This window comes from Protomyctophum bolini (genome assembly GCF_963924005.1).
Source record: "Protomyctophum bolini genome assembly, chromosome: 2".
In the NCBI taxonomy this organism is placed as follows: Eukaryota; Metazoa; Chordata; class Actinopteri; order Myctophiformes; family Myctophidae; genus Protomyctophum; species Protomyctophum bolini.
Window position 1 is genome coordinate 30,215,570 of NC_137863.1, and position 10,000 is coordinate 30,225,569.

At 46.2% G+C, this 10,000-nt stretch overlaps 1 protein-coding gene across 1 annotated transcript in view; it reads left to right on the forward strand.

Annotated features, from left to right (window-relative positions):
• Positions 1–10,000, forward strand: part of ptprt (protein tyrosine phosphatase receptor type T) — a gene marked incomplete at its 3' end in the record, with an annotated part of 169,603 nt that overhangs the window by 124,197 nt on the left and 35,406 nt on the right. The window contains exons 18-19 of the mRNA XM_080790372.1: positions 3,709–3,738; positions 9,023–9,195. Coding sequence (XP_080646498.1) covers positions 3,709–3,738; positions 9,023–9,195 — 203 coding nt within the window. The remainder of the gene's footprint in view (positions 1–3,708; positions 3,739–9,022; positions 9,196–10,000) is intronic.

A 10,000-nucleotide genomic window follows, 5' to 3' on the forward strand; every position in this document is an offset into this window, starting at 1 on the left:
ACAAATTTGAATATCGCCTCTTCGCCAGCAGTTGCCAATTCCCACAAATAACCGGAACATTCACCAGGCTGTCCCCGCTGTTAAGGCTTTACATTTTGCTAGTGACTCGGAGACAGATTATGTATTTATCATTGTATGTTTGAACCATAGACTGTAAAATAATATGGACAAAGCGTTCGCCGGGTCTGATATGGACGTAAAATGAAGCCAGTCAGTCCTTGTATTGTAAATCGCCATCTTTCTAGATCCGTTTTGGCCCAGCTGGCCATTGGCTGGCCCACACAACGAGGCGGGACTTCCCCCCTTCTTCTTAGTTGGTTTTTATTTTGACTCGAACGGGGGGTGGCTCCCGTTCATAGACTGTAACGGTAGCCACGCCCCTTCGTCTCGTTCCCCTACCGCATCACTGTCGTGGCAATAATCACGTTAAACCACACCCTCGAGTGTAATATTGCAATTCTACAACAGTTACCCTTAAAACTAAGAAAATCGCTGAAAAATATATATTTTTAATGACAGATGTAGTCACAACGACCACAAATGTCTCAAGAAACTAGCTAGCCTAGCCACCGAGTTTGCTAGCGCTCTGGGAGAACAGAGCAGCTGAATTATTTGTTTTGATTAGGTGGTGAATGGTGCTGGTTTGATCCACGGCTAGAAGCCGTTTCAACCAATCAGATTGCTTCCTCGAAACGACCTGTTGTAGAATTGCCATCTGTTAATACCCAGGAAATACTGTAGTTGGATTCCAGAGCAAAATACATCTTCATGTTAGGAAATAAACGTTACCTCCTCGGAATGTGTGTGTGTGTGTGTGTGTGTGTGTGTGTGTGTGTGTGTGTGTGTGTGTGTGTGTGTGTGTGTGTGTGTGTGTGTGTGTGTGTGTGTGTGTGTGTGTGTGTGTGTGTGTGTGTGTGTGTGTGTGTGCAGCTAGTGCATGTGTGCTTGCGTGTGTGCCTGCGGGAGTGTGTTTAATGGCTGTGTGTGACAGGAGAACACAGGCTGTTAGTAATTAATGGTCACCATGGGAATTAACGAGTGTGTTTCTGGTGTAGATGGAGGCCACTGTTCAAGGCCAAGTGGAATGACACTGTGTGTGTGTGTGTGTGTGTGTGTGTGTGTGTGTGTGTGTGTGTGTGTGTGTGTGTGTGTGCGCGAGTGATTAGGAACTTGCATCGTCAGCTTAACTTATTCAAATATTTATCTCTCATGCTTACCTCTTTTCCTCTCTCTGTCTCTCTCTCTCTCTGCTTTTTGGCATGAGAAAACAAAAGTGGAATACAACTATCAAAACAAAACAATGTGTACAATGTGTATTTGTACAATTAAATGGGGAATGAAGACATGTGTAAACAGAACTGTGTTACAATGCAACTCTGAAAGGAACTGGCTTACAAAACCAATTTTCTGAACACATACATGACAAAAAATTAAATTACGCTCATATCCTAGTACAATATATTGTCTTCAGGTTTGTATTTTGAGTTCATATTTTACATAATATGCCGCATATCAACAAACTCAGGATAATGCATCAGAAATGTTCGTATTCTAGAAGGATCCTATAACACCGGAAATTAGGGATTCAGCTCTGCGTTTGGGTCTTGTAGATCTGATACTTTTGATATACGTGTGTGTGTGTGTGTGTGTGTGTGTGTGTGTGTGTGTGTGTGTGTGTGTGTGTGTGTGTGTGTGTGTGTGTGTGTGTGTGTGTGTGTGTGTGTGTGTGTGTGTGTGTGTGTGTGTGACACCGTAGTACAATCAATCAAATTCAAAAGTGTAGAATGTTGATTTATGAAAAGACATGAATATTATGTTTCTGCCCGTTTTCTGTGTGAAGGTCAGATGTGTAATGTTTGTCACAGATACAGGCAGTAATTCATAGTACGGCTTTCTTCTGATAGGCAGGCAGGCAGGCAGGCAGGCAGGCAGGCAGGCAGGCAGGCAGACAGACAGACAGACAGACAGACAGACAGACAGACAGACAGACAGACAGACAGACAGGTGTTATAGAATCCAGTGAGTGTGCAGTTCTTTAAACAGGAAGATACATATTGATCTTCCTGTCGTCCTTCTTGACTTTCTACTTGGAACGAAACCTATACAACCTCAGAGGTGCGCGTGCGTGTGTGTGTGTGTGTGTGTGCGCGTGTGTGTGTTTCTTACTAGAGGAAGTGTGCATGGCAGGGTTTGCCAACACGCACGCATGCACAAACACACACACATTGTTCCACACGGGCACTCGGAAAGCAAACTGTTTGACCGTGGGGTTATTTTTAAGGGCCATGGGATTGATTTCCGTTTTAAGTCTCCAAAATAAGTTACAAGGATCGATACGTATGAGAAATATAATAAAATATAGATGAAGGAAGAGCTTGATGTCATTTTGAAACGTGAAGACGAAGGACGTCTCACCAAGGAGGCGGAGAATGTGCTGTCAGGTCCAGCTGGCAGATTGCTCACACTGGCAAACAGTCAAAGAATGCTTCTTAAACGGTTCTTTGAAACAGTTGACCCCCCCAAATAAATCATATTTCATAGGGGGGGGGGGAGTGGCCGGTAGAGCAGCCGGGTGGGAACCGTGAGGTTCCCAGTTCGATCCCTGTGGGCTCCCCCAGAGTTAGCGTCGAAGTGTCCTTGAGCAAGACACCGAACCCTCTAATTTCTCCCGGGTGCCGTGTCATTAGTCAGAAGGTTCATTGTTCCGAAATTACTATCCCTATCTCTAACCCTAACCTAAACCTAACCGCAAGCACGGGAGCAAACCTAAACCTAACCACAAGCACGGGAGCAGTGCATGTTCGGACTAACTTCGGATCTATGGGCAGTTCCCTGTGCAGGTTGGTACCTTGCATGGTTTCCCCCGGCATCGGTGTGTGAATGTAATGCACAATCTATGTAAAGGTGTGTGAATGTAATGCACAATCTATGAAAAGCGCCTTGGATAAATGCACCACCCCAAAATAAATCAGATTTGAACCGGGGACAGCAGCGGCTCCAGACGAATTTAATGGGGGTGCTGGAAGGGAGCTTGACTAACTGCGAAGAACGAGATAGTTTTGGCCAAATGACCCAGACTGCCAAGAACTAGTTTTGTTATAGGTTTCTATTGAATGTAAGATCGCCGTATTCACAAGCGTTTGGTTATCTCTCGGTTCCTATAGGCGATGAATAAACAGGAAATGGTCCGGCAGTGAAATGGTTCCCCTCCGTCCACTTCAATGTTAACTGGATTTTTTTTAATCATAATGTATCTCTGATTATTCTCCCAGATTTAATTTTTTTTAGCATCTTTTGACATATTTTTTCCCCAATGGCGTTCCCTGCCGCATGTCCCTGAATAGCAGGATGGTGTTCATCTATCCCCCCCCCCCCCTCAGGATGGTGTGACACTTTGACATGAATCCATTCCCTCATCTACCCCCCCCCCCCTCTCTCTCTCTCTCTCTCTATCTTGCCTTCCTATAATGCTATTATACTATCACACACAAACACGCAACGGGATATGTAATTAACAACACTCTCTGCAGATGACATAGCACTCTATGCAGACGACATAGCACTCTATGCAGAAGATATAGCACTCTATGCCGATGACAAAGCACTCTATGCAGATGACATTGTAATCTATTCAGGTGACAGTGGAATCTCGTACTAACCTGGTATTTTTGTCTCTCCTGCCTTCACCTCATCTCACCACGCTGTCAGAAGACATGCTTATTCCTACTCATATTACCTGTAAGTAGATTTACAAACTATAAACACCCAGGAATCACCCTCCTGCTTGTCTTATACTCACATGTATACATCTGATCTGTGTGTTTGCAATTACCTCCTGACAACATGCTGTGCCTTCCTCGACAACAGCGATGCATAATGTACCACATTGTTTTTATTAACATACTAGCATTATTTTATTTATTTATTAGGTATTTTATGTTTTATTAGTCATGGTTAATTATAAAAGTCTGTTACTGCTCCTGATGTCATGATGAATTGACATTCTGAAACGGAAAGTCTCAATCCTTGATTCTGACTGGCTGGTTTTTGTTTAGTAGACATGATAAAATACACTATAATCTACTCCTTAGATCAGCTTGTATGAATAAAAGGTACATTATTTGTTACTACGGTGATCCAGCATATCTGTAGCTGATCGAGGGAAGCACTTGTTTTACTTACAAGCCCCAACCTTCAAAACACCGCCCGTGTAAGTGACTGGGGCTTCAGGAAAGGCTTGTAGAAAAAACAAAAAAATACAAAAAACAAGCGCTCCCCATTGCTTGTGTGGTATCTGCTCGACTCGACACCAAACACGGAGAGAGTAGTGACACGGCAGACAGCAGATCAGAGATGTTCCGATGTTGTTTATTCAGAGTACACAGCACAGGTTTACAGCATAAGCTCACCTTCGGCGGCCTTGCGCCGTCAGGGGGAATGACCAAGTTACATTGAAATCAAACTGGTTTAAAAAGAGTTACAATACACATTGATCCAGACTGGCCCGTGGCCACTCCCTGGAAGGTAGATCACTGTAGCCCTTTGATCCACTGGCCCTTTGCATGTAAATGTCCTTTGGGTGTGTCACCCAGGAGTATAAACAAACCATCGACACCCCAGCCCAGGGCTGAGAACTTGACGTGAGACAAGCTCTCAAATCGACACCTCCAGATGACAGCATTCAAGATGAGCACTATACTTATGAAGAATTATTAGTTCCAGATTCCACACTTGCAAACCACCTGTGCTGGATTCTCTGCTGTGAGGCTAAGTAGCTAGGCTAACAAGGGATGTCTTAGTTACCGTGAGATTGAGCTACCAGTTAAGTTTAGTTTATCGATGTGTTTTGTTTGGGGAAAAAGTGTACGTCTAACACAGACTGGCTGAATAAACAGGCACTAGTTTCTCTGTCAGGAGGAAGATTCTCTCCCTGGTATAGCCAGGATCTACTTTTTTTTAATAGAAGTTGTTCTTGCAGTGAATAATTAAGAACTGTTTTAATTGGGACATGAATTAGATTGTCATGTTGATGAGATGAGATATACTTTATTATCCCTGAAGGGAAATTGAGGCGTTACAGCAGCATAATAAATAATACTAATAATAAAATCTACAAGACAAACAAAAACACATCAGACACACAGAAGAGACTAAGAACCGTAATATGTCTGGAGGAAACCACCTAACTCCACCCTTTACATCTGTGTGTTGTTTAGAAAATATTGGAAAGTATAGCAAAACACGCTTTGGACAAAACCTCGCCAAAATGAGTGCCAAAAACATCTTTTAACATCTAAAATTTTTTCATTCAGTTTGAGATGTCTCTTCACCGCTGTGTGGGTATATAGCACACAGAAATCTGTAGATGTGTGTCCACGTCTACACTACACAACGTAGCAAAGTGAACCGTTTGGAAAGTGAATGCTGTTACTTTCCAGACAAAACCTTTCTGTCCATCTTATGAAACGTATGGAGGCGTTCACACATACACTGTTATTATGCTGTCCTCACTGCAGTGGTCGAGACCACTCACACGCGCGCGCGCACACACACACACACACACACACACACACACACACACACACACACACACACACACACACACACACACACACACACACACACACACACACAGTCGTGACTGGGCATCAGATAAATTCAATCTGTGTGGGGGATTTCTCCAGAGTATTTATCTCACTGCCAGATCCAACTGTCTGTCTCTCCTGCACTGTCTCCCTCTCAGCTGTCCTACTGTCTGTCTGTCTCTCCTGCACTGTCTCCCTCTCAGCTGTCCTACTGTCTGTCTGTCTCTCCTGCACTGTCTCCCTCTCAGCTGTCCTACTGTCTGTCTGTCTCTCCTGCACTGTCTGTCTCTCAGCTGTCCTACTGTCTGTCTGTCTCTCCTGCACTGTCTCCCTCTCAGCTGTCCTACTGTCTGTCTGTCTCACCTGCACTGTCTCCCTCTCAGCTGTCCTACTGTCTGTCTGTCTCTCCTGCACTGTCTCCCTCTCAGCTGTCCTACTGTCTGTCTATCCTACTGTCTGTCTCCCTCTCAGCTGTCCTACTGTCTGTCTGTCTCTCCTGCACTGTCTCCCTCTCAGCTGTCCTACTGTCTGTCTGTCTATCCTACTGTCTGTCTCCCTCTCAGCTGTCCTACTGTCTGTCTGTCTCTCCTACACTGTCCTACTGTCTGTCTCTCCTACACAGTCTCCCTCTCAGTTGTCCTACTGTCTGTCTCTCCTACTGTCTGTCTCTCAGCTGTCCTACTGTCTGTCTGTCTCTCCTACACTGTCCTACTGTCTGTCTCTCCTACACAGTCTCCCTCTCAGTTGTCCTACTGTCTGTCTCTCCTACTGTCTGTCTCTCAGCTGTCCTACTGTCTGTCTCTCCTACACTGTCTCTCTCTCAGCTGTCCTACTGTCTGTCTCTCATACACTGTCTCCCTCTCAGCTGTCCTGTCTCTCCTACACTGTCTTGTTATTGTCTGTTATAGACAGTATTCATTTGTATTAAAGTGAAGGAAGTATTTCACTAAAATCGTGAAATACGTTTATATCGTTTATTATACGGTACGTGTTGCGGGACAAAAAGATGGGACAGACCCAGAGACCCAGATATGGATGTATGTAGGAGTTTTATAAGTCCAAATCATCGTACCATGGAACAGGGTTGAGGGTTGAATTCCCTGTGGAACTCAGTGAGTTGAGCAAAGCATGCGTGCGTGCCTGCGCGCGTGCATGCATGTTTTAATGCACCTTTCTTTTGTTTTCTGAATATCTTGTCCTAGTCAATCTAATCTTAGTCATCATAATATTCTAATCATGTATTCACAGCATGAGGTGAAAATCAGTTTATCTTTTCAGAATCGATACAGTTTTCTGAATCTGAATCACGTAATTAAGGCTCGTTGTATGAAAGTGGTCCAGACTTAATGTGAAAAACAAATCACGTTTAGTTGTTTTTCTTTCTGTCATGGAAATTCTGTCATTTCCCCACTGGAGCAAAAAAAAGACACAATTTAGAAATGTTATTTTGTTTAAAACGTTAGGGTGAATTGTCTTGCGTCAACTGGGCTACATCCATCAGTATGTTTTGTTTTCCAAAAGGCTTTATTTCATGATAGTGTGACCATCTGTCTTCCCGCTGAGACTTGAAGCACAACATTTTACTGAAAGAACTGGAAACAAACGTCTAAAAACACCAGACGGACATGTTTCTTTATCGCTCTGCTGTTTTTGTTTGTTGTCGTGACAACTGGAAGTTAAAAATGAAGACAAAGGAAACTGCTAACACAGACGGGCAGACAGACAGGCATGCAGGCAGGCGGGCGGGCAGGCAGGCGGGCGGGCGGGCAGGCGGACAGGCAGGCAGGCAGGCGGGCGGACAGGCATGCAGGCAGGCAGGCAGGCGGACAGGGATGCAGGCAGGCGGGCGGGCAGGCAGGCAGGCAGGCGGACAGGCAGGCAGGCAGGCAGGCAGGCAGGCGGGCGGGCAGGCAGGCGGGCGGGCAGCCAGGCAGGCAGGCGGGCGGGCAGGCAGGCGGGCGGGCAGGCAGGCAGGCGGGCAGGCAGGCAGGCGGACAGGCAGGCAGGCAGGCGGGCGGGCAGGCAGGCAGGCGGACAGGCAGGCAGGCGGGCGGGCGGGCGGGCAGGCAGGCGGGCGGGCGGGCCGGCAGGCGGACAGGCTGCAGGCAGGCGGGCGGGCAGGCAGGCGGGCAGCCAGGCAGGCAGGTGGGCGGGCAGGCAGGCGGGCGGGCGGGCGGGCAGGCAGGCGGACAGGCAGGCGGGCGGGCGGGCAGGCAGGCGGGCGGGCAGCCAGGCAGGCAGGCGGGCGGGCAGGCAGGCGGACAGGCAGGCAGGCGGGCAGGCAGGCAGGCGGGCGGGCGGGCAGGCGGGCGGGCAGGCGGGCGGGCAGGCGGCGGGCAGGCAGGCGGGCGGGCAGGCAGGCGGGCGGGCAGGCAGGCAGGCGGGCGGGCGGGCAGGCAGGCGGGCGGGCAGACGGGCGGGCAGGCGGCGGGCAGGCAGGCGGGCGGGCAGGCAGGCGGGCGGGCGGGCGGACGGGCTGCATACCCAGGATTGACAACGTCAATTTGTGGCGCCTTCTACAAATGGATGGATGAATGAATGAACTAACTAACTAATAACTAACTAACTAACTAACTAACTAATTCATTTATGTTTTATTTCGTTGTCCAGGCTATGTCTTGATCTATGGGATTGTAGATAGATAGAATGGATAGAATACTTTATTTGCCATTTAAAAAAATAACAATGACATTAACTAATTTTATCCATGGATAATCCTAATCCAGCCACGTAACTAAAGGAGGTTATTACTATATGAATCATATTGTTAAAGCGACTATGCATTCTTTAGTTATGGTTATAGGTTGTCCCGATCCGATCACGTGATCTGAAATCGGGGCCGATCACGTCATTTTCAAATGATCGGAATCGGATCTGCAGCAAAAACAAAAATGTGATCGGCACATCCCTAGTATCAATAATCCATATCATGATATTAGACTGGATATCGTCTGTGATTTTGTATATTGTACTTTTGTGATATGGTTCAATAAAAATATAAATAGCCTATAGGATTATATAAATATAAATAGCCTATAGGATTATATAAATATAAATAGCCTATAGGATTGGGAAAAATCGTTATCGGCAGATACTCAAAATAAAATGAACCTCTTGAGTTCTGATTACTAAACAGTAAACCCACTGTGCATGTGTGTGTGCGTGCGTGCGTGCATGCGTGCGTTAAGTGAGTGTGTGTCATACACAGATGAACGGCTGATATATTATGATATAAAAATGTAAATTTACATCTGCACTCCTGCCAGTCGAACCATCCATAAAACACCTTGCTGACATGCTCTCTCTCTCTCTCTGTCTCTCTCCATCTCTCTCTCTCTCTCTCCGTCTCTCTCTCTTTGTGTGTGTATGTACGCATGTGTGATGTGTGTGCGTGCGTGCGTGCATGTGTGTGTGCGTGCGTGCGTGCGTGTGCACAGCAAGCTGGCCAAGAAGCAGAAGGAGTCGGCATGCAGTTCCACCGCGGCCCAGCAGAGGGAGATGGGTCCGGTGTCGTGTTCCACCGCGGCCCAGAAGAGCGCATCCAAGCTGGGAGGAACTCTGAGGAAGGACGACCCCTTCTCCACCTCCACCCCCGACCTCACCGCCTTCTGTGAGTGTGTGTGTGTATGTGTGTGTGTGTGTGTGTGAGCGTGCGTAGAGTGTGGGTCACTGCAGGCTAATAGCGAACCTTTTAAGAAATACTCCATTAAGGAGACACACACACACGCACACACACGGACACGCGCACAGTATTTCTAAAGTGCAGTACATAAAGGTCCATATTTTCTCTCTTAAATTAGCCTTCTCCTCACTCACTTTTTGCTTAGCTCACATTTTGACTTTTTATAATCCTCATAAAAAGAGGCTGCCGGCTCTTTAAACCTCCAGTTTATTCCCCCCCTGAGACCTTCCTCCCACAAACATTATTATTTTGTTTTTATGTTCATAAAGTTTTTTGGGGGAGGGGGTTATTCAACAACACTATAGGAAGATTGTCAGGACTTCAATGGAATGTGAGAGAGAGAGAGAGAGAGAGATAGATAGAAGATGTGAGAAGTATGACCAACAATCAAATCATACCATGTGTATTATAAATAACCTGCTACGTATATAATTGTACGTTAGCTGCCAGGGTATTCATTTATTATTTACTCACTTTACTACCAGCTTTTTTACTCATCTTTAGAGATCGATCTTTTTTCGATACGCAGACGTAAACCGAATTTACAGAATCTATGCCAATCCCGCGTTTTTTCTTTTTCAGGACTCGTGCTTGCATTCTCCTTTGCCAATACCAGACATCTCGGGTTTGTTTAATGTCACTTAAACCCAGATCTAATAGTATTTTATTTGCCTTTTTTAGCATCCATCATTAGCCTCCGGTGGATCCCATGGTGTGTAGTCATTTAAATATC